The 24,266-nt window shown below is 49.9% G+C and overlaps 1 protein-coding gene across 3 annotated transcripts; it reads left to right on the forward strand.

The window, feature by feature from the left end:
- The first annotated feature begins 7,320 nt into the window (after positions 1–7,320).
- AOC1 (amine oxidase copper containing 1) lies at positions 7,321–16,542 on the forward strand. 3 transcript variants are annotated; one of them, XM_065542788.1, is made up of 6 exons: positions 7,321–7,361; positions 7,455–7,501; positions 11,726–13,311; positions 14,035–14,320; positions 15,759–15,891; positions 16,201–16,542. In XM_065542788.1, exons 3-6 carry the CDS (start codon positions 11,730–11,732, stop codon positions 16,465–16,467), a joined length of 2,268 nt encoding a protein of 755 aa, XP_065398860.1. In that variant the 5' UTR covers positions 7,321–7,361; positions 7,455–7,501; positions 11,726–11,729; the 3' UTR covers positions 16,468–16,542. The 3 variants fall into 3 exon arrangements, with proteins under 3 accessions (XP_065398860.1, XP_065398859.1, XP_005551218.3); XM_065542787.1 differs by having other exon boundaries at positions 7,321–7,501; XM_005551161.3 differs by lacking the exons at positions 7,321–7,361; positions 7,455–7,501 and adding an exon at positions 7,819–7,858.
- The last annotated feature ends 7,724 nt before the right edge of the window (positions 16,543–24,266 follow it).

The raw sequence follows: 24,266 nt of genomic DNA on the forward strand, positions 1-24,266 counted from the left end.
CAGCGAAGGCCAGGTGGCCCCGGTGAACCTGGCATGATTTGAAATAGTTCAAGCACAGGGTGAGGCAGTGTGTACCAAGAACAAAAGGAAGACTGGGCTAGGCTGTAAAAGGTTTTTAATGCCAAATTAAATAGTTTATATTTTATCCAATAGGCAACTAGAACCCACCAGAGGGAGGAAGGGGACATGGTCAGCTCTATCTTCCAGCAAAAGCATGAAGGGCAGATTGGAGGTGCTCAGGAGGAGAGTCAGGGCGTCTGGAGGCAATTGCAGTTTCCAGGTCAAATCACAGGGGCTTAAATGTAGACCAGAAGTTCTCAGCAGGACAGCAGTTTTGCCTCCCAGGAAATGACTGGCAATGTTTGAAGACATTTTTGGTTGTCCTGATAGGGCAGTGGCTGCTTTTGGCCTCTAGTGGGTTGAGGCCAGAGTTGCTGCTAGATGTCCTACTGACACAGGACAGGCCCATGAGCATGATCAGGCTCAAACTATCAATGGTGCCAAGGTTGAAAATCCTTGATGTAGACAATGATAGTAAAGATTGTGAGACTGGAGAGAAATCCAGAGCTATTTAGGAATTAGAACAGGAAGAACTTCAAAGCCAGTTAGATACTGACAAGGAGCCAACTGCTGTATCTTGAAGGAAATTGCAGTCTTTGTTGTCGTTGCTGTTGTTGTTGTTTTGAGACAGGGTCTCCTTTTGTTGCCCAAGTTGGAGTGCAGTGGCTCAATCACAGCTCACTTCGGCTCCGGCTTCGACTTCCCGGGTTCATTATGCTTTTGGGTTAATTTCTTCCCAGTGGTATCTCTGACAAATTACAGATTGACAGGGCCATCTCATCAGTAAAGGGGGCTGGAAGGTACCACCTTAGTGAGTGAGCAGGTCCAAGCCCAGGGCTGGCTACAAAGCCAGCTGGTTCTGGAAGTTTTGATCCTGAGATGACCAAAAACTTACATGCAGAAGGAAAAGAACACTTAGAAAGAAAAATAAGAGTTTTGAAAAGAGAGGGGGGGTGAATGAAAAGCCTTTAGGGGAGCTGGCTTGTTACTAAGACAGATGTGAACTAAACAAGACAGATGTGAACTAAACAAGACAGATGTGAACTAAACCAACTCTCTGATCTTATGGAGCAAGGGAAGGAGAAAAGTCAAGGAGCCCTCACACACACTCAGCACATCTCAGGGCCCCTGGAGTCCTCTGTATTACCCACATTCATACCTCCCCAACTGTATCCATCATTATCATCATAGCTAACCTTTACTGAGTGATTTCTATGTGTCAAAAACATTAGTTAGGTGCTTTACATACCTTTTACCTCATCTGATGCCAACAATTTTGTCACACCATCGTATCTGTTATTGTGCCCATTCCACAAATGAGAAAACTGAGGTTTAAAAAATTAACTTCTTTACCCTAGGGGCAGGGCAAGATGGCAGAATAAAGGACTCCACCAAATATCTCTACCTCTACTCAAGAACACCAAATCTGACAACGATCTACTCAAAAGGAGCACTTTCATAGGAACCAAAAATCAGGTGAGCACTCACAGTGCCTGGTTTTGACTTCATATTGCTGAAAGAGGCACTGAAGAAGGTGAGAAGGACAGTCTTGAGTTGCTGATGCCACCCTTTCCCCATCCCCTGGCAGCGGCTATGTAGCACAGAGAATCTGTATGTATACTTGAGAGAGGGAGAATGCCACGACAGTGAGGCTTTGCGTTGATCTCAGTGCTGCTATGTTACAGCAGAAAGCAAAACTGAGCTGTACTCAGCTGACACCCACCCATGGAGAGAACATTTGAACCAGCCCTGCCCAGAGGGTACTCACCCAGTCCAGCGGTCAGAGCATGAGTTCCAGCAAGCCTCGCCCCCACTGGCTGGAGTGCTTTGGGACCCTGAGTGAACTTGAGGAGCAGTCTATGTGACAAGGACTGCAATTCCTAGGCAAGACCTAGCGCTGAACTGGGCTTGGAGTTAGTGACCTGGTGGGGCACATGAGACACCAGCTGTGGTATCTAAGAAAGTGCTTGCGCCACTCCTTCCCCAACCCCAGGCAGCACAGCACACAGCTCCAAAAGAGACCCCTTCCTTCTGCTTGAGGAGAGGAGACGGAAGAGTAAAGAGGACTTCGTCTTGCATTTTGGATACCAGCTCAGCCACAGTATGCTAGGGCACTGATAAAGGCTGTGAGGCCCCCATTCCGGGCCCTAGTTCCCGGACATTTCTGTACACTCCATGGGCCAAGGGAGCCCACTGTCTTGAAGGATGAGTTCCTATGCCTGGCAACATTCACCACAAGGTGACTGAAGCTCCTTTGGTCCTTAACTGAGCATCAGTGGTAGTCTGGCAGTACTCCCCATGGGCCTAGTGAGGCTCCTCTGCCTGTGGAAACGGGATGTAAGAATGAGAAGGACTGCATCTTGTGGTTTGAGTTCCAGCTCAACTGCAGTAGAATAGAACAACAGGTAGGTTCTAAGGTTTTAGACTCCCATCCATGGCTCCAGATGGCATCTCTGGACCCATTCAGGACCTAGGGGAACTCACCAGCCTGAAGGGAAGGATATAAGCCTGGCTGCATCACCACCTGCTGATTGTAGAGCCCTAGGGCCTTGAGCAAATAGGCAGTAGCCAAGTAGTGGTTACAGCAGGGCTTGGGCAAGACCCAGGGTTGTGCTGATACTCCATATCTGACCCAGTGCAGTCCCAGTGGTGTTGGTCATAGGGGTGCTTGTGTTACTCTACCCCTGGCTCCAGACAGCTCAACACAGAGACAGAGACTCCATTTGTTTGGGAGAAGGTAAGGGAAGAAAAAAGAGTCTCTGCTTGGTAATCCAGAGAAATCTTCCAGACCTTATCAAAGACCACCTCTACAGGTGTGCAAGAACCGCAGTGTTACTGGGCTAGGGGTGCCCACTAAAGCAGATACAGCTTAGATCATAGCACCCAAGTCCTTTTGAATGCCTGGAAAGTGTTTCCAAGGAGGACAGGCACAAACAAACGCAGACTGCAAACACTACAATAAATACCTAACTTTTTAATGCTCGAACACTGACTAACATCCACAAGCATCAAAACCATCCAGGAAAACAAGACCTCACCAAATGAACTAAATAAAGCACCAACCTGGAGAAACAGAGATATGTGACCTTTCAGACAGAGAATTCAAAATAGCTGTTTTGAAGATACTCAAAGAAATTCAGGATAACACCAAGAAGGAATTCAGAATCCTGTCAGATAAATTTAACAGAGATTGAAATAATTTAAAAGAATCAAACAGAAATTCTGGAGTTGAAAATTTCAACTGACATACTGAAGAATGCATCAGAGTCTCTTAATAGCAGAACTGCTCAAGCAGAAAAGAGAGTTAGTGAGAATGGACAGGCTATTTGAAGTTATATCACCAGAAGAGACAAAAAAATTATAAAAATGAAGCACACCTACAGGATCTAGAAAATAGCCTCAAAAGGGCAGATCTAAGAGTTATTGGCCTTAAAGAGGAGGTTGAAAAAGAGATGGGGTAGACAGTTTATTCAAAGGAATAGTAATAGAGAACTTCCCAAAACTAGAGAAAAATATCAAGATCTGAGTACAAGAAGGTTATAGAACACCAAGCAGATTGAACTCAAAGAAGACTCCCTCAGAGCATTTAATAATCACACTCCCAAAGGTCAAGGATTTTTTTAAAAATGATCCTAAAAGCAGCAAGAGGAAAAAAAAAAAAAAAAAAAAAAAAACAAGTAACATACAATGGAGCTCCAATACATTTGGCAGCAGACTTTTTAGTGGAAATCTTACAGGCCAGGAGATAGTGGCATGACACATTTAAGGTGCTGAAGGAAAAACTTTCACTCTAGAATCCTATATCTGGTGAAAAGATCCTTCAAACAGGAAGGAGAAATACTTTCCCAGACAAACAAAAGCTGAGGAATTTCATCAACACCAGACCTGTCCTACAAAAAAATGCTAAAGGGAGTACTTCAATCAGAAAGAAAAGGATGTTAATGAGCAATAAGAAATTATCTAAAGATACAAAACTCACTGGTATTAGGAAGTACACAGAAAAACACAGAATATAACACCGTAACTGTGGTGTGTAAACTACTCTTAGGTAGAAAGACCAAAACATGAACCAGTCAAAAATAGTAACAACTTTTCAAAACATAGACAGTACAGTAAGATATAAATGGAAACATCAAGAGTTAAAAAGTGGGGGAAGGCCTCACATGGTGGCTCATGCCTGTAATCCCAGAGGGCACCCCTGTAATCCAAGCACTTTGGGAGGCCGGAGGTGGGCAGATTGCTTGAGCTCAGGAATTCAAGACCAGCCTGGGTGACATGGCGAAACCCCATCTCTACAAAATATACAATTAGCTGGCATGGGGACTCACGCCTGTGGTCCCAGCTACTCTGGGGGCTGAAGTGGGACAATCGCTTGAGCCCCGAGGCGGAGGTGACAGTGAGCCGAGATCACACCATGCACCTTGATTCAGCCTAGATACAGAGTGAGATGCTGTCTCAAAAAAAAAAAGTAGGGGAACAAAGATAAAGAGTAAGTCTTTATTAGTTTTCTTTTTGCTTTTTAGTTTGCTTGTTTATGCAAGTAGTGTTAAGTTGTTATCAACTTAAAATAATAGATTATAAGAGTATTTGCAAGCCCTGTGGTAATCTCAAATCAAAAAACATACAACAGATACACAAAAATTAAAAACCAAGAAATCAAATCATAACACCAGAGAAAATCACCTTCTCTAAAAGGAAAAGTTAACTGCTTTTCCCATATAACATCCAACTAAAAGAAGTAGAACCTGGATTCAAACCCAGGTCTTCTGGCTCTATATCCCATGCCAGTGAGCATGCTGTTGTATTTCGTTCCAAAATTTTGCTCAGCAAAGGGCTGCACAGAGGCTATGAGTGTTCTGGGGATTTCTGAAATCCTGTGTGTTACGTCCAGTATGCACCTGGAATGTCATAGTCACCAAAATGGTTTAACACAAACACATCCCTGCACCACACAAGGTCACATGTCTTCCAACACAAATTCTTTATTTCAAAGATCAGCAACAGATTTTAACTTCTGCTTCTTGATTTTCTGGCCTCTTGATTTTTTTCTTCTTTAAGAACGTGAGGTAGCTACTAAAGAGAGCCACGGGGAAGGAGGAATTCTGCTGTGTCTACTGCCCCACTCCAGCTGCCAGACACAGCTGCAGGGAGGGAGGAATGTAGGATTTGACGGGGAAGCTGTCAGCTGGCCAGCACGGCCAGGCATGGTCAGCGAAAACACAAAGAGCGCCTGGAGGACCCAGCCCTGGTCTCTGACTCCTCAGAAAGGTCTCCTTGGGGCTCCCTCCACCCTTGCCCCTCATGTGCCTTGGGATCCAGCATTGAAGTCCAGAATTGGGCTCAGCCAGCAGCCGGCCATGCTCACGCACTGAAGCATCCTGACTCAGCTCCTGTCTGCCCCAGCAGAGCAGAACCTCTGCCCGAACTTGGGGACACCCGACTCCTCTCCCTCGAGTCTCATATCCCAGCCCTCAGCAAATCCCCGCCCAGCTTCGCTTCCAGCTATATCCAGAATCTGGCCACTTCTCATCACTTCCACCCCTGCAACCCTGACCGGGCAACCAGCCTCGTCCACCAAGACTGTTGCAACCACCTCCTGGCCTGCTCCCTGCTCCTGCCATCATTGCAGCCTTCGTTCTTGCATTCTGTCTCCCCCAGCACCTCCAGATGGCACCTGCTAGAGGCAGGCCAGTTCTGGCCTCTGCACAAACCTCACAGAGGCTTCCCAGGTGGCTCAGAGTAAAATCCCAGTGACAGCCTTGGAGGCCCAGGGTGTTTGGTCACTCTCTGAACCCATCTCCCACCACTTGCCCCTGGCAACAGCAGTCCCCTCACTCTGCATCGGGGACTTTGCACTCCTTGCTCCTTCAGCCTGAAATGCAACCCCCCCAGGCATCCTTGTGGCCCACTCCTTCACCACATTGAGGAGAAGAGGAGTCCCCTTTCTGAAAGGTTAGGCCCTGCACCTCCCCCCACCCGCCCCGCCACATGTCTAACCCCGCCCCCGCTCTGTTTTCCCCTGAGCATGTACCCCTCTGGAACACACTGTGTCACCACTTGCTGCCAATACCTGCAGGACACCTCTGTGAACACCCGTGACACCTCATGGCACCTCTGCTGTCAGAGCTTCACTAGGAGTCACCAGACTAAACAGACAGTTATACCCACGGCCAAGACACAGCAAGGACACAGCAGGGTCTGGAGGGGTCGGGGCACAGACTCGCTGAGCTCTCCCTCCCGTGAAGGCTGCACGGAGCATACCCTGCACCCTGCGTCTCCCCAGGGAAGTAGAAGCTCAGAGCTGGGGCAGAGGTTGGGGCTGGTCACGTAGTAGGCACACCCTCTGCCTACCACAACTAACAAGATTCCAGACTACCAATAGGAAAGCAGGTGTTCACAAATCACATTGTCTGTAAAAACAGTCAGCAGGCCGGTACAGCGGGGCAGGATCCCGAAAGTTCAGTTCTGAGATGCCAACCCAGGGCCAGCCCCTGTCATCGGCTGTCCCAGTGAGGAGGTCTGCTCTGGTGGCTTACAAGCTTCACTGCTGGATACCCTCCTCACTGAAATGTGAGTTCCATAGAGGGTTTGGTTTTGTTTGTTCTTTGCTGTGTCTCCCTGATGCAGAATGGTTGCTCCATAAACATTTGTTGAATGAATTAATGACTGTCAAGTATAAGACCACCAGCCAGTGGCAGAAGCAGGGCCAGCACTTGGAGATGAATGTTCTCCCCTATCTGGTTGGGGTTGCCCAAGCCATCAGGACCTCACCAGGGCCCCTTATGACCAATGGCCCTCCCTCAGAAAATAGTAGAATTTTCTTTTTTGCAAACCCACCTTCCCTAATCAGGGACAAAAGCTATGATGTTGGCTTCATTCCCATGAAGATCTAATCGAGTGAGCTTCCCTGGCACAGCCCCAGCAGGTCCTGGTGCAGGCGCGGGTGGCTCTGTTTCTTCTCTGCGGTTTCATGGAAACAATCTCAGTCTCTAGATCCTCTCAAATTAGCTTTGACGGGTTGTGACTTTCTGAAAGCAAAATATCAAGATTTAGCCACAGGACATCTGTGAGCTGTGACCTCTGGCCTCCTAGCTCCAACTTTGTATATAGCGCTGCCCCTCTCCAGGCCTGGACCTCCTTAAGAAAGGCAAGCAGCCAACAACTGACAGGATGCGGTCTTTGCCCGAGTGCTATCTCTAACTGTCAGCAATCATTAACTCCTGGCCAGCTTTCTCCCCGCCAAGTCCTTTCTCCTTTCTCAATCTGGTCAGGGTCCCAAAGATGGTTAAAAAGCCACCAAGGTCTGCAACTGGTCTTGAGTGGCTGCTCTTCCCAAACGGTTCTGCCTCTGGTGTCTTGTTCTAGGTGTGATTGAATTCTCTGTTTTGCTGTAGGTGCCAGCCTCTATCAGCCCCTGCCCTGGTCCATCTGTCAGCTTCAGGTAAGACTACCAGCTAGGAAATGGCCCCTTGTCCTTATCTCTGCCTCCAAAACGTGCCACCTAAATTAACAGATTGTGGCATTGCATGGCTCGTCACAGAGAAGCCAAAGCAAATTATTGCGGAAGGCGGCACTTGTCCAGAAACGGACTCAGGACATGTGTGCTGCACAGTCAGCTTCCTCACACCCCCTCACGCCACTGTAGCTGCCCACGGAGGCATCTCCCAAGCCATAGGCCAGCCCAGGCCTCACCTGGTCCCTCCCTGCAGGGCGGGGTCTGATTGACTTCAAGAAGGAGTCAGAGATCAGCTTAAGGGCAAAGGCTGGAAGCAGAGCGAACTGGGAGCAGAGCACACAGGTGCGTTCTGATGGGTATTCGGGAGAGTCAAGAAGGGGCTGACCTGGTGGGAAGAAAAGCAGTGGAAGGAGGGCACGGAGTGAGGGGCAGAAGAACGGGACACAGAGGGAGGAGGGCCAGGAAGTGAGGGCAGGAGCCCAGCACATCACAGAAGGTGCCCGGGTGCTTGGTGGCAGGCAACAGCTGGCCAGGGTGGAGCAAGGAAAGCTCAGAGAGGAGGGTAAGCGGGGAGAGGGCTTGCTTCCTGTTCTTGCCTGGAGGTCTCACCAGCCACCACCCCCACTGCCACTGCCAGCCACCGCCCCCACTGCCACCACACATGGGGACAGAGGTTTTTCCTGGGGAAAGCAAAGGTCTCTTCTACATCTTTCTCCTTCCTGGAAAAGCAAAATGAAACACGGTGATAAGAGGTTGTAAAAAAGGAGACCCAGCCATGAAAGGACATGGAGGTACCCTAAATGCACACTGCCAAGCAAAAGAAGTCAACCTGAAAAGGCTGCAGACTGTAAGATTCCAAATACAGGACGTTCTGGAAAAGGCAAAACTATGGAGACAACACAAAGAGCAGTGAATGCCAGGGTTCAGGAGAAAGAGGTGGAGCACAGAGGAGGTGGCACTACTCTGTGTGCTACTCTAATGCTGAATCCATGTCATTGTCCATTTGTCCAGCCCACGGAATATGCAGCAGCAGGAGTGAGCCCTGATGTCAAGTGTGGGCTCCGGATGAGAGTGATGTGCAGGTCCCTCAGCTGTAATAAATGCACGGCTCTGGTGTGGATATTAACAATGGGGAGGCTGAGTGTATAGGGGCTGTGAGTATAAAGAAACTCAATACCTTTTGCTCAGTTTTGCCATGAACCTAAAACTCCTGTTTAAAAAGTCTATTAAAAGACTTTACTAGACTTTATAAAATTTGTTAAAAGACTTTTAATAGACTTTTTAAAGACTTTTAACAGACTTTATAAAGTCTATTAAGAAATCTATTAAAGTCTATTTTTAAAAGTCTACTAAAAAAAAAGTCTACTGTAATCCCAGCACTTTGGGAGGCCAAGGTGGGAGGATCGCTTGAGCCCAGGAGTTTGAGACCAGACTGGGCAACATAGTGAGATCCTGACTCTCTCTATATATATTTTTTAAGTCTAATAAGAAGTCCATTTGGGGCCAGGCCCGGTAGCCCATGCCTGTAATCCCAGCACTTTTGGAAGCTGAGGCAGTTGGATCACTTGAGGTCAGGAGTTCAAGATCATCCTGACTAACATGGTGAAACCCCATCTCTACTAAAAACAAAAAATTAGCCAGGCATGGTGGTGTACACCTATAATCCCAACTACTCAGGAGGCTGAGGCAGGAGAATTGCTTGAACCCGGGAGGCAGAGGTTGCAGTGAGCCAAGATCGCATCACTACACTCCAGCCTGGGCTACAGAGCAAGACTCTGTCTCAGGAAAAAAAAAAAAAAAATAGTCTATTGAAAGAAAAAAAAAAGAGGCCTGGCCAATATTTAATAGAAGAACACAAGAACTCACCTCATATTCTTCCTGCTGGCTCTGAGTTCCACCTGCAGCCCCTGCCTCACCTGCTCCATCCAGGTGAGCAGGGCCTCTGAGAGCCCAAGATCATGTGGGTTCCAGGGTCTTCTGCCAGCACCAGAGGGCAAGACAAGGCAACCAGAGAGCCGTCCCCATGAGAGGCCATGACCATGGAGCAAAATGAGGGCAAGTTGAGAGCCCTTGGGGAGGGGGGCATGGGAAAGGGGAAGAAGGACATCTCAGATCAGCCTTGACCATGGCCTCCAGGGCTAGAGAGCCATTGGGTGATAAAACAGGCCCAGCCAACACCTTTCATTTATCTATGAATCAAGAACTGCCCATCACGTACAAATTAAATACAAAGTGCTAAGGGGACTAGTGGAGAAATGAGTATGTTAGTTGGGGCCAAAAACAGAGCGCTCCTCAGCAGTGCAGGGTTTCAGCTGACCTCAAAAGGTGGCGACGGATGTGACACTGGCCCAGAGTCGGGTGGGGAGGGACGATGTGCAGCTGAGCTTCTCTGGAGGAAAAAAGCCACGAGGAAAACAGGGCCTCTAGTTAACACATGGATTGTGTTCCCAACATTTGTGCTTCGGAAATGTGATGTGTAAAAGCATTTTCCAAAAACAAAAGCAAGAAATGAAGAGCGCTCATGATGGTCAGGTTTCCTCAGTGGGACGCTCCACGATACACCCAAAGTGGAGCTGCTGCACCTGTTCCGCCTCATACCCTGTGCCGCCGACTTTCCAGGTGAAATCCTCGGGGCCTGCCTTGCAGACAGCCTGGACCCCCTGGGAGGAGGCTGGGCCAGGCAGAGGTCTGAGACAGGAGTGGATTAACACTCTCTGCTACCTGTCTGTCTGCGCAGGAGAACGCGTTTTCTCCAGGTTTACCCCCAGGGCTTCTGATTTAGGGAGAAAAAGGCCACTACCTATGAAAACAAGGATCTCTCAGAGTCCAACCCACTCGTGCATCCACCTTGTAAGTCAAGTGTCTGTGCCTGCTTGCAGGAAGTGAAAAGCACAGCTGAGACAGGGAGGAATCCTGAAGTGGGGCTTCTAGGTCAACCCAGAGCCTAGAGGAAGGGGGTGCAAGGCCGTGAGGGCAGTGTTTCTGTAGGGAAATTTCACGGTGACAGCAGCCTTCCAGGAAGGGCCCACAGTACCCAGGAGGACAAGTTAGGGTCTGGAGAAACTGAGACTGGGAGCTAATTCCAGCCAGCCTCTGTGGCAGCAGCGCAACAGGTGAGAGCTACAGTCTCCCAGAGACTTCGCACACAGCACACGGGAAGACGGAGTTGTGGTCACCATGTCTCCCAGCCCTGCAGGAGGCTCGCAGCTACAAGCACAGGATTTTACAGCTGCTTAGGGAACGGGGTTATGAGGTGAAGACCCTGACCCACCTTCCTTGAGAAAGGAAAAGGCATCTCCCTAAGATGGACCCCTCCCCGAGGTCCCCTCTGAGTAGCCTTGAGTGAACAAGAGAGCTGAATGGGGCACAAAGAAGGCCGGGCAGGACTGGGCACCTCCACCTCACCCCTAAAGCCATCAGTCTGCAGCCTAGTCACACCTGAATCACTCTACATTGCATAAAACTTTAAATGTGCTGGTGTCGTTAGCCTGTCTTTCATTTAACAAGAAGAGCAGCTAACATTTCTCATGCATTTCCTATATGGCAGACATTGTTACAAACACTTTATATGTACTGTTTATTGGTTTATATCCACAACCCTAGGAGCTAAGCACTGTTGTTGTTATTTTCATTTTATAACTAAGAACATGAAGGCCCAGAGAGTTTAAGCAGCGTGCCCGAGGCCACACAGCAAGTCCTAGTGGCATGGGTTACTGGGACTCGACTCGGGCAGCCTGACTCCAGAGCCTACCTTTGAATTTCTACACTAAATTTCAAAATCTATCTACCTAAAAGGAATTTGTTGTGTCAGAAATGTAGTTTTGCTGTTAATACAGGCATCTGCTTCTCCAGGACACAAGAAGCACCTGGGGGCATGGGCAGGGGCCCAGCCTGCCCTCTGTGACTCACGGCGCCCCTGGCTGAGATAATGCACAAAAACAAGGGCATTCCCCTGAGTAAGGAAGGCCGCAGGACTGGAGGATGTTTACAGAGTGAGGAGAGGGTAGAAATAAAATGGCTGAATGCAGACAGACGCCCGACAGCACTGGGGACTATGCATGGGACCCCAGCTGCCCCAGGACAGCCTCCAGCTTGGGGCAGGGCAAGGGGAGGAAGCTCAGTCCATAGGAAAATTCCATGGCCCTAACCTGAGGGAAGCCCATTTCTGCCCATAAGACAACTAAGTTCATCTCCTCTACTGCATTCCAGAGCAATGGAGCGAGAGACGCCCGCCCTGGGCTGGGCCGTGGCTGCCATCCTGATGCTGCAGATGGCCATGGCGGAGCCCTCCCTGGGAACTCTGCACAGGAAGGCGGGGGTGTTTTCAGACCTGAGCAACCAAGAGCTGAAAGCAGTGCACAGCTTCCTCTGGTCCAAGAAGGAGCTGAGGCTGCAGCCCTCTAGGGCCCCCACCATGACCAAGAACACTGTGTTTCTCATCGAGATGCTGCTGCCCAAGAAGCACCATGTGCTGAGGTTTCTGGATAAAGGCGAAAGGCAGCCTGTGCGGGAAGCCCGTGCCGTCATCTTCTTTGGTGACCAGGAGCACCCAAATATCACTGAGTTTGCTGTGGGGCCCCTGCCAGGGCCCCGCTACCTGCGAGCACTGTCCCCCAGGCCTGGGCACCAGTCCTCCTGGGCATCGAGGCCCGTCTCCACAGCAGAGTATGCCCTCCTCAGCCACACCCTGCAGGAAGCCACCAAGCCCCTGCATCAGTTCTTCCTCAATACCACAGGCTTCTCATTCCAAGACTGCCATGACAGATGCCTGGCCTTCACCGACGTGGCCCCCCGGGGCATGGCTTCTGGCCAGCGCCGCAGTTGGCTCATCATACAGCGCTATGTAGAAGGCTACTTTCTGCACCCCACTGGGCTGGAGCTCCTCGTGGATCATGGGAGCACAGATGCCCGGCACTGGGCCGTGGAGCAGGTGTGGTACAACGGGAAGTTCTATGGGAGCCCAGAGGAACTGGCTCGGAAGTATGCAGATGGAGAGGTGGACGTGGTGGTCCTGGAGGACCCACTGCCTAGGGGCAAGGGGCATGAGAGCACAGAGGAGCCGCCCCTCTTCTCCTCCTACAAGCCCCGCGGGGACTTCCCCAGCCCCATCCATGTGAGCGGCCCCCGCTTTGTCCAGCCCCACGGCCCTCGCTTCAGGCTGGAGGGCAATGCTGTGCTCTATGGGGGTTGGAGCTTTGCCTTCCGGCTGCGCTCCTCCTCCGGGCTGCAGGTCCTGAACGTGCAGTTTGGTGGAGAGCGCATTGCCTATGAGGTCAGCGTGCAAGAGGCAGTGGCCCTGTATGGAGGACACACACCTGCAGGCATGCAGACCAAGTACCTCGATGTGGGCTATGGCCTGGGCAGCCTCACTCATGAGTTAGCCCCCGGCATCGACTGCCCGGAGACTGCCACCTACCTGGACACCTTCCACTACTACGACAGCGATGACCCGGTCCATTATCCCCAAGCCCTCTGCCTCTTTGAAATGCCCACAGGGGTGCCCCTTCGGCGGCACTTTAATTCCAACTTTAAAGGTGGCTTCAACTTCTATGCCGGGCTGAAGGGCCAGGCGCTGGTGCTGCGGACAACTTCAACTGTCTACAATTATGATTACATTTGGGACTTCATCTTCTACCCCAACGGGGTGATGGAGGCCAAGATGCATGCCACTGGCTACGTCTACGCCACCTTCTACACTCCTGAGGGGCTGCGCCACGGCACTCGCCTGCACACCCACCTGATTGGCAACATACACACTCACTTGGTGCACTACCGCGTTGACCTGGATGTAGCAGGTAGGACTCAAAGCAAGACTCTCCCGTTCGAGCGTCTGCATCCAACCAATAACTTAAACTCCCAGGAGACGACACTGTAACTCCCTGGTGGTGGAAAGTTAGGAGCATTTGCCAAGCCTGCTTCTGTAAAACCTAAAGCTAGAAATGTGTGTGTCCCTGAAAAATGGTGAAAGCAAACACTGCCGAGGGTTGCCCTAGATGCAACAGTGTGGACCCTGTTCTGACCCTGGGGACTGTGAGTGGGGCAAGGGAGGGGACAGTGCCTAGGAGGGTAAGAAATGTCACTGTCTAGTGCTCTGAGATGGAATGTAGTGTCATCTGGGAATACTCAGGGTGTCTCCCGGATGATGTCACCATAAAAGAACGGCATGGGTAGAATGACTGATGCCACCAGACCCAACAAGGCCACCAGGACCAGACAGGCAGCTCCTACCCCTCAGCCCCAGCCACCTCTCTGGACAGAGCCTCACATGCCTGGAGAAAAATGGGTGCCCCTTCTCTGGGATTGCAGCCACAGCAGATGGGCGTGAGCACAGCTCTTGAGAGGAACTTCCCAGAGTGGTAATGGAATCACCACAGCTGCCCAGGGCATCCCCCAACATCCGGGTTATTCTAGACAGTTGGCTGTTGGATGTGGTGGAGGATGGAGATCCTGGGGCAGAATGAGGAGGTTTCAGTTCCGGCAGCTTGATTCTCATTCTCCTTCTCCCTGCATACCTCCAGGCACCAAGAACAGCTTCCAGACACTGCAGATGAAGCTAGAAAATATCACCAACCCCTGGAGCCCGAGACACCGCGTTGTCCAGCCGACCGTGGAGCAGACGCGGTACTCCCGGGAGCGCCAGGCAGCCTTCCGCTTCAAAAGGAAGCTGCCCCGGTACCTGCTCTTTACCAGCCCCCAGGAGAACCCCTGGGGCCACAAGCGCAGCTACCGCCTGCAGATCCACTCCATGGCTGACCAGGTGCTGCCCCCAGGCTGGCAGGAGGAGCAGGCCATCACCTGGGCAAGGTGAGGAAGACCCAGGGGGCCTGGGGGAGGGTCAGGGGCTCCCCTCAGTGTGTGTGTCTGTGTCTGTCTGTGTTTGTGTCTATGGGGTTCTGAGTCTATGTGGTTTTGTATCTGGACACACATGTGTGTTGTGTATGTATGTGTATATCTGTGTGTGCAACTGACCCTGAACAATGTGGGGGTTAGGGGTGCCAACCCCCAAATGCAGTAAAAAAGCCAAGCATAACTATGACTTCACCACAACATAACTACGAATAGCCTACTGTTGACCAGAAGCCTTACCACTTACATAAACATTCCATGAACACATATTTTATATGTTCTATGTGTTAGATACTGTGTTCTTACAATAAAGTAAGCTAGAGAAAAGAAAATGTTATTAATAAAATCCTGGCCAGGCGTAGTGGCTCACGCCTGTAATCCCAGCACTTTGGGAGGCCGAGACGGAAGGATCACAAGATCAGGAGATCAAGACCATCCTGGCTAACACGGTGAATTCTCGTCTCTACTAAAAATACAAAAAATTAGCTGGGCATGGTGGCGGGCGCCTGTGGTCCCAGCTACTCGGGAGGCTAAGGCAGGAGAATGGTGGGAACCCAGGAGGCGGAGCTTGCAGTGAGCCGAGATCGCGCCACTGCACTCCAGCCTGGGCGACAAAGCGAGACTCCATCTCAAAAAAAAAAAAAAAAAAAATCCTAAGGAAAAGAAAATATATCTACGATCCATTAAGTGGGAGTGGCTCATCCCAAAGGTCTTTATCCTCGTCACCTTCACTTCGAGTGGGCTGAGGAGGAGGAGGAGGGGCTGGATTTGCTGTCTCACGGTGGCAGGGGTGGAAGAAACTCCAAGTGAAAGTGGACCTGTGGCTGGGCGTGGTGGCTCACGCCTGTAATCCCAGCACTTTGGGAGGCGGAGGCGGGCATATCACCTGAAGTCAGGAGTTCCAGACCAGCCTGGCCAACACGGCGAAACACTGTCTCTACTAAAGATACAAAAATTAGCTGGATGTGGTGGCGGGCACCTGTATTCTCAGCTAGTCGGGAGGCTGAGGCAGGAGAATCACTTGAACCCGGGAGGTGGAGGTTGCAGTGAGCCAAGATCGCGTTACTGCACTCCAGCCTGGGCGACAGAGCAAAACTCCATCTCAAAAAAAAAACAAAAAATGGAAGAAAGAAAGAAGGTGGACCCGTGCAGCTCACACCTGTGTTGTGCAAGGGTTGCCTGCTCTTCTGGGCCTGTGTTTGTGTATTTGGGGAGGAGGGCAGGGAGAACTCCTGACAATCACCTGAACCTCGGTTAACAGCAGCCCGTCCTGCCGACTCCCAGGAGAGATGATCTCTCATCTTCCTCTATTTTGACCCTGAAGCTGTTCCCTGGGTGGGGCTAAGGGGGGCCAGCCCAGGCCCCTGAGCCAAGCTGCTTCACCTCTGCCTGGCAGGTACCCCCTGGCAGTGACCAAGTACCGGGAGTCAGAGCTGTGCAGCAGCAGCATCTACCACCAGAACGACCCCTGGGACCCGCCCGTGGTCTTTGAGAAGTTTCTTCACAACAATGAGAACATTGAAAATGAGGTACTGCCCTGTCCCCAGCCCTGCCCAGTGCTGGCCATGCCTCCTTCCAGCTCAGCCCAGGACCATCTTCATCACCATCAGGGAGTCCCAACCACCCTCTGCCCAGATCTGTCCCCAGTTGCAGGAGCTGTGCCTTGCTGTGTGGACGGCAAGTTCAGAGGTCACAACCGAGCTGTCCATCTCTTTAAAAAGGGGCTGGAGAGGAATTCAGCAAGTTTGCAGGCAGAACTGCAAATGATCAAAGGCTAGAGTGGCCTCCAGTGGTCAGTACTCAGCCCTGCCCACTGCAGCCCACCCTGTCTTCTGCAGGACCTGGTGGCCTGGGTGACGGTGGGCTTCCTGCACATCCCCCACTCAGAGGACATTCCCAACACAGCCACACCTGGGAACTCCGTGGGCTTCCTGCTCCGGCCATTCAACTTCTTCCCAGAGGACCCCTCCCTGGCATCCAGAGACACTGTGATCGTGTGGCCTCGGGACAACGGCCCCAACCACGTCCAGCGCTGGATCCCTGAGGACAGGGACTGCTCGATGCCTCCCCCTTTTAGCTACAATGGGACCTACAGACCCGTGTGACCAGCCCCTGCCCCCAGTTCCTCCCAAGAAGCCCAGGAGCCTCACTGGGGCAGACAATAAACCCTCAGAGCTTCACTCTGTGTGCTGCTTCTTGTGGGGAGGCACAGGGCCATGTGTGTAGGACACACACACACAGACGTGCACGCACTCACACAGACGTGCACACACTCGCATAGATGTGCACACACACGTGCACACTCGCACAGACGTGCACACACTCGCACAGATGTGCACACACACGTGCACACTCGCACAGACATGCACACACTCACACAGATGTGCACACACACAGACATGCACACTCGCACAGATATGCACACACACAGACATGTACACACTCACATAGATGTGCACACATGGCATGCACTTTATTCACACTGGTCTACTGCAGCCCAGAAAAGCCAGCGTTACTAATAAAAAGGAAGCTCGCTGAAATCCTGTACCCGTCAGTTTGGTTTTTCTAAAATCTGAGACTGGCCAGGCATGGTGGCTCACGCTTGTAATCCCAGCACTTTGGGAGCCTGAGGCGGAAGGATGGGAGGATCACTTGAGCCCAGGAGTTCAAGACCAGTCTGAGCAACGTGGCTAAACCCCATCTCTCCTAAAAAATACAAAAAATTAGCCAGGCAGGGTGGCATACGCCTGTAGTCCCGGGACAGAGGGGGTTGGGTGGGAAGATCTCTTGAGCCGAGGAGCCGAGATCATACCACTGCACTCCAGCCTGGGCAATACAGACACGGTGAGACCCTGTCTCAAAAAAAAAAAAAAAAAAATCTGAGACTGACAACTTTCTCTTGGGGAGGCTGCAAGGGAATTTTCCAGTGTCAGTGACAGGCTTGCAAAATGGCACGACCATAGAGAAGATACTACAGGGAGATCTAGCAAATCACCATGCCTTTATCCATTGGCACACTGGCCCCACTTCGGGGGGTTTATCCCCAAGATCCATCTATAAATACAGGAAAGACATATGTACAAAGTGATTCATTGCAGCATTGTTTGTAACAGCAAAAGTCTGGAAACAACCAACTGCTCATCTGTAGAAAACCCCAGTTGAATAAACTGTGGCACAATCACACAGTGCAATTCTAGGTGATTATAAAAGAAACACACAAATGAGGATATTCTGTGTGCTGATAGAGCAAAACTTTAGGCCATAGCAAAAGAGAAGAGGCATAGAATAATACAGACAGCATGCTAACTTTGTGTGAGAAAGGACAGGAGTTTCCCTAGACTGGTCTCCGTGTAGACTACAGGGAAGCGTGGTAGATGAGAACAGGGATGGGGCAGGCTTTCTCCATGGAAACCTTTCTATTGAGTTGTTAGGGGTTTTGTTGTTGCTTTGTTTGCTTGCTTTTGGGGACAGAAGGGGAATGATGGAGAGCACCGGGCCACAGGCTGGCCAGGTAGGGAGATAGAGGCTGGGGAGAAAGCAGAGTGGCCTGGCCAGATGCTATGGGGATGAGGCAAGGAGCGTCTCCTCCCTCCCTGTGGAGCTGAGGGAGCCCCAGGTGTCCTGGCCATGGCACATGGCCCAGGAAAGCACTGACTGCAGAAACCCGGGTGACACAGCCTCTTGCCCCAGTGCTATGTTATTTTTATTTTTGAATCGTGAGAAGGTATTACCCACTCAAAAAACTGAAATCTAAATTTTCCAAGAGGGAGGAAGGGAGGAAAGGACGGAGGGAAGGAAAGAAAGAAAAATGAAACTCTAATTGCTGATGTGTGGTACTTTAGTAGCTGGCCAGGATGGATGGGGTAGCTAGAATAATGCCCCCCACCCCCCACCAATGATGTCCACATCATGATCCCTGGGACCTGTGGATCTGTTACCTTACATGCTCAAGGAAGGAATTCTGTGGGCATGATTAAGGTAAGGATCTTGAGATGGGAAATTATCCTGGATCATCCAGGTGGGCTTGGGTAATCACAAGGCCCTTGTGAGAGGGAGACAGGAGAGAAGAGCAGAGAGAAGATGCCACACTGCCGGCTCTGAAGATGACAGAAGGGGCCACAAACCAAGGAATGAAAGCGACCTCTAGAAACTGGAAAAGACAAGGAAACAGATTTTCCCCCAGAGCCTCCATTAGGAACAAGGCCCTGAAGACCTCAGATGGTAAAATAATACATTGGTGTTGTTTGAGGCCAGTAAGTTTGTGGTACGGTGTTTATAGCAGCCATAGGAGCCAATACAATGGATGTGGAGTTTTCTATCATGGGGGACCACTGAGAGAGGAAAGCAGACAAGCAAACAGATGGGGGATCTGACACTGTCCCTCCCAGCCCTGCTCAGAGCTCAGTCACCCACGGCCAGCCGCAGAACCAGGACCCAGTGACGGGGAGGCAGGAGCAGGTGAGTCAGGTCATGTGGGGCAGGGTCCTGGATCTTTTCAAACCGGACAATTCAACAGAACTGATTCCAGCCTTTCTCTTCCTCCAAGAAGACAGAAAGGAAGAGTGTGTGTGGTTTTGATAAACATTTCAAGGGGGTGGAGGACACCAGAGGCTCAGGGGCTCCTTTACACACTGAGTTGTGGGTGTGTGACTGTCATCACCCACCACACCGAGGAAAGCTGGAAGACCAAAGGCATCGCTTACTTTACCTGGGTGACTTTTCACAGTTGTTTGTTGGTGTTGTGCATTCAGCGGGCACTCGGCAGTCCTTGTTGAGTGACTAGCAGCTGAGAGCCTCAGATATACAAGCCTCAAATCACATTCTTACTTCCCTGCCCTGTTGAGTCTTTGCATCTCGCCCCAAATAATTATTTTGGCCATTCCTGCGGCCACCACAGTGCCATCTCCCAACAACATCCACCCCTAACAAGATGGCAGAAGGACCTGACCTCACCCCTGAGAAAGCAGCCCCAAGAATCCTAGGGCCCCTTCGCTTCCTCCCAGGCCCCATCCCGAATGGTCCTCACGGGTACTACTTTCCCCCTCCCTCCCTGACACCCCAGCTTCTACTTTTCAGCATTTCTCACTGTTCCTCCTTCCCTTAAGCAGAATGTAATTGGCCTAGGACACAAAGACGAGGAAGACGAAGTCCCTGACCTCAAGATATCCACAGTCACAGGGGTGACAGCCCAGAGGGACAGACAGGGAGGCCTGTGGGCTCCTGTGCCAAGGCGGGGATATCCTCAGATGTTCATCTTCTGTTTCTTAATAAAAACTGGAAGTACGCAGCGGGCTGAAGCAGGAGGATTTCTTGAGCCTAGGAGTCCAAGCCCACAGCCTGCGCAACCTAGCAAGATGCCACTTCTTAAACAAAAAACTGGAAGCCTGGTCTAACCCTCAAGTAGGCAGAGCTTGGCCTCTGTGGACTCACTCAATGATTGTCCATGTGCGACTCTGCCATTCCCAAGCACACAGCCTCCCCAGGCCTGGAAGGTCAGCTCTTCCTGGGCAGTGAATTCTCCCTGAGCACCACGTACACTCAGGTCCCTGTTGTCGGACCCTCCTCAGCAGGGAGAACTGCTGTGCCTCTCCCAGTTAGGGGGAGACATTCATAATTTTTGGTCATACATTTGGTAATTGACCTGCTACTTTGAACTGCATGGATTCCCTGTCCTGGGGCCACTTCAAGGTGGTTACATCCCATAACCAAGAATTTCTAATGGCTGAGGCCAGGACGAATCTGATATCTCATGAAAACATATCAGGTGTATAAAGACAAAATACCATTTGACCCAGCAATCTCATTACTGGGTGTATACCCAAAGGAATATAAATCATTCTATTATAAAGACACATGCACACATATGTTCACTGCAGCACTATTCACAATAGAAAAGACACGGAATCGGCCAGGTGCAGTGGCTCACACCTACAATCCCAGCACTTTGGGGAGCCGAGGTGGGCAGATCACAAGGTCAGGAATTCAAGACCAGCCTGGCCAATGTGGTAAAACCCCATCTCTACTAAAAATATAAAAATTATCCAGGCGTGGTGATGGGCGCCTGTAGTCCCAGCTACTTGGGAGGCTGAGGCAGGAGAATCGCTTGAACCCGGGAGGCGGAGGTTGCAGTGAGCCGAGATTGCGCTACTGCACTCCAGCCTGGGCGACAGATATAGAATCAACCTAAATGCCCATCAATCATAGACTGGATAAAGAAAATGTGATATATATACACCATGGAATACTATTCTGCCATAAAAAAGAAAGAGATCTTGTCCTTTGCAGGGTTATGGATAGAGCTGGAGGCCATTATCCTTAGCAAACTAACACAGGAAACCAAAATACCTTATGTTCTCACTTATAAGTGGGAGCTAAATGATGAGAACACATAGAGGAGAACAACACACACTGGGGCCTGTTAGAGAGTGGAGGGTAGGAGGAGGGAGAGGACAGTGAAAAATAACTAATGGGTACTAAGCTTAATACCTGGGTGATGAAATAATCTGTATAACAAACCCCATGACGCAATTTACCTATGTAACAAACCTGCACATGCACTGTGAACTTAAAAGTTAAATATATATATATATATATATATATATATATATATATATATATATATTAGGTTCAGATGTCTGATCCAAGAACTTAGCCCAGATGTTAAAAGGTTGCCTACTAAACCCTCATGCTTATTTGCTAGGGCATCCAAGCATTGGTTTGCAAAACTCACAAGATCCCCCGTCACGGCCTGAGAGCTGATTCCATGTTATAGTTATCCATTGCTACATAACAAACCACCTCAACTTAGTGGCATAAAATAACAACTATTTTATTATGCTCATGAACTCAATGGGACAAGGATTCAGACAGGACACCCTGGAGATGGCTTCTCTCTGATCCATGATGTCTGGGGCTTCAGCTGGGAGGACTCGGAAGCTGATAGTATCTTGGATACTAATACTGGAGGCAGCAATTGTCTGGCAGCTTTTTCCCTTACATATGTGGCATCTGGACTGGTCTGTGCTCAACTAGAACTATAGACTGAGCACCTATGTGTGGCCTCCCCATGGGGCTGGGGCTACCTCACAGCATAGCGGTCTCAAGTAATCAAACTCTTGGATGGAGGTTCAGGGCTTCAAGATGGGTGTTCTCACACACAAGAAGGAAGCAGCACACCTTTTATGACCTAACTTCAGAAATCCCATGACTACTTCTGCCATACTCTATTGGTCAGTGGTCACCATTGCACCTAAATGGAAAGGAAGAAGACATAGACCCCACATCTCAATGGGAGGACCAGCGAACGAGTGAGAGGGGCCATGGTTCAGAACTGCCACTGCATGACTCATTTCCTTTACAGTAAAGGCAGCTCTACCTCTGCTGAAGCTGCAATCATGTTTGAAAAGTTGTCTTTGGTTCCAGTCTCCTAAATTTTCTACACCTTGGAGCAGTGTCTCCAGTTTACCTGCCACTTTAGAAACTCCTTATATTCTGCTCTCAAGGTAAAAATGTTCTCCTTTCACCACAATATCCATACTTGCCAGCAAAAGAGAACATGCTCTTGATGGAAAACAGCTTTCCTCTCTCATCCTAGTTTTCATCATTAAGCTGTCTGTAGTAGCTGTGTCACAAAAGATTCCTAATTCACAACAAGGCTCAGTAAATAACAATACTATAGTGAGTTTGAAAACTCTGCTGTGGGTGTGGGAGGAGAGAGTGGCACATGTATGTCCTGTTCTTGTCATTTCTGAAAGGCACCAGCCTTATAATCAAATACGACCTCCAGCGACGCATCAGGACTACTCGGCCCCGCAGCAGAGTCTTCTTTCTTTCACAGTGTCACAGCCTCACTCATTAGAACGTGTGAACACACATTCACAACTTACATGTCAGTGATGACTCGGCTCTTTCATTCATTCAACAAACACTAAATGGCTATGGATTAGAGCCTGCTCTAGGTTTTGGGGATACGAAGATGAAAGAAATAGTCTCTGGTTTCTAGAAGCTTGTTTTTCTGTAAGAAAAAGTCATGTAAAGAATAACTCAAGAATAGTGAAGAAAGTCCCTCCTAATTCATTCAAGGAAAGTCACAGAAAACTTATAAAAGGAGGTAGAGTTTGAGCTTTAACATCAACTGAAGGGAGAAGGACATTCTGGACAATGGTCTGCACAGAGGCACCAAGCTATCCCAGGGACATCAAGTGCCCCACATTCTGTGGTTCCTGAAGCGTCTGCTGTCCTAGAAGAACTGCATGCACTGTGGTCCGGCTGGATAAGGCCACTTGCAGGTGACAATCCAAGAAACAAGCCCCCAAAAAAGAGACTGGAAGTTACCCTAAATCCAATGTCTTGCTCTGCACACTCCTCCAAAATCTCAGGGGATTATTTAATCTACCTCCTTTCCAGTCACCCTGGTCATCGACCTTGTGGCTTTCTAGTGATAGCGACCATGCACAACGAAGATTTGCTCAGCCATTCAGTGGCCCCTCAGCTCCCACCCACAAATCAGAGGCTGAAATTCACCCACGGCCGCCTTACTTATTCCCAGTTCTGATGAAAGAGGAGTTTCTGGATATTACCAGACGATGCTTCCACCACAATGGGATTTAATAATCAAGAACTGGCAGCAGTGCACATCCAAAGGCTGAGCCTCGAAGCAGATCTGTGACACCAAGGTCTCGCTCCTCTCCCTGTGGCCTACCCCTTTTGGGAAGGGGGAAATTGTCAAAAACCAACAACCTTCCAACCACACTGCAATAGGGCCCCTTCACAACTAGGAGGAAAAATCCCAGGCCACAATGCTCAAAAGCCCCTGTGCTTCCGACCACCTTCTGGTGGAATGAGCCTTCCCCGTCCATCCCCAAGAGCACTTGTCCACTCTGGTTCCTGTGTTCCTACTGCCCCTAGTTCTCACCCTGTTGCCCTCTGTTGATTTGTGATGCTTATTCTTGAGCATCCATTTCTATGTTTCCTTTGCTGCCCTTCTCTATCCCAGCAGTGTCACCCCTGGCTGCGCACCAGAGTCACCTACACAGCCTTCTTAAGGATCCCAGTGTTGTGCTGATTCATGCCACACCAATGCCACACCAGTCATATCAGAATATCCAAGGGTGGTCCTGAATACTGTGTTTTCGGGAAGCTCTACAGATCTTTCTGAGAGAGAAGCCAGGTTTGAAAACAGTAGTCTTTTTTTTTTTTTTTTTTTTTTTTGAGATGGAGTCTCACTCTCGTCGCCCAGGCTGGAGTGCAATGATGCGATCTTGGCTCACTGCAACCTCCGCCTGCCGGGCTCAAGTGATTCTCCTGCCTCAGCCTCCCGAATAGCTGGGATTACAGGTGCTTGCTATCATGCCCAGCTATACTCTCAACATGTTCAAAAAAAACTTGTTGCTTGTCCCTTCTCTGAGCCCAGAGCAATAGTTTAGGATGTCAATAACTGAGTTTGATGGTGACATTTAACAGTTGCGTTGTAACAGGTATTTAAGCTCTAAGACCAATCACAGAGCTTGTGCACTTGAGTCCAGAAAAGTTACAGAGAGTGAGGGACATCTCGAAGATCCAGAAAAGTCTGGAATTTGTCCCCTCTCTCTATGTTACTGTGAATGACCTGTGTTCTATTGACTTGCTGCTGCCCATGCAGGATCTGGCCTAGGTTTTCTGGATGGGTTTCAAAGTATTTGCCCCGAGGCCAGGTGCAGTGGCTCATGCCTGTAATCCCAGAATTTCAGGAGGCTCAGGCATGCAGATAGCTGGAGCCCAGGAGTTTGAGACCAGCCTGGGCAACATGACAAGACCTAGTCTCTACAAAAAATACAAAAATTAGCTGCGTGTGGTGGTACATGCATGTAGTCCCAGCTACCTGGGAGGCTGAGGTGGGAGGATTGCTTAAGCCCTGGAGGCAGAG

The sequence above is a fragment of the Macaca fascicularis genome, chromosome 3, assembly GCF_037993035.2.
Source record: "Macaca fascicularis isolate 582-1 chromosome 3, T2T-MFA8v1.1".
Lineage (NCBI taxonomy): Eukaryota > Metazoa > Chordata > Mammalia > Primates > Cercopithecidae > Macaca > Macaca fascicularis.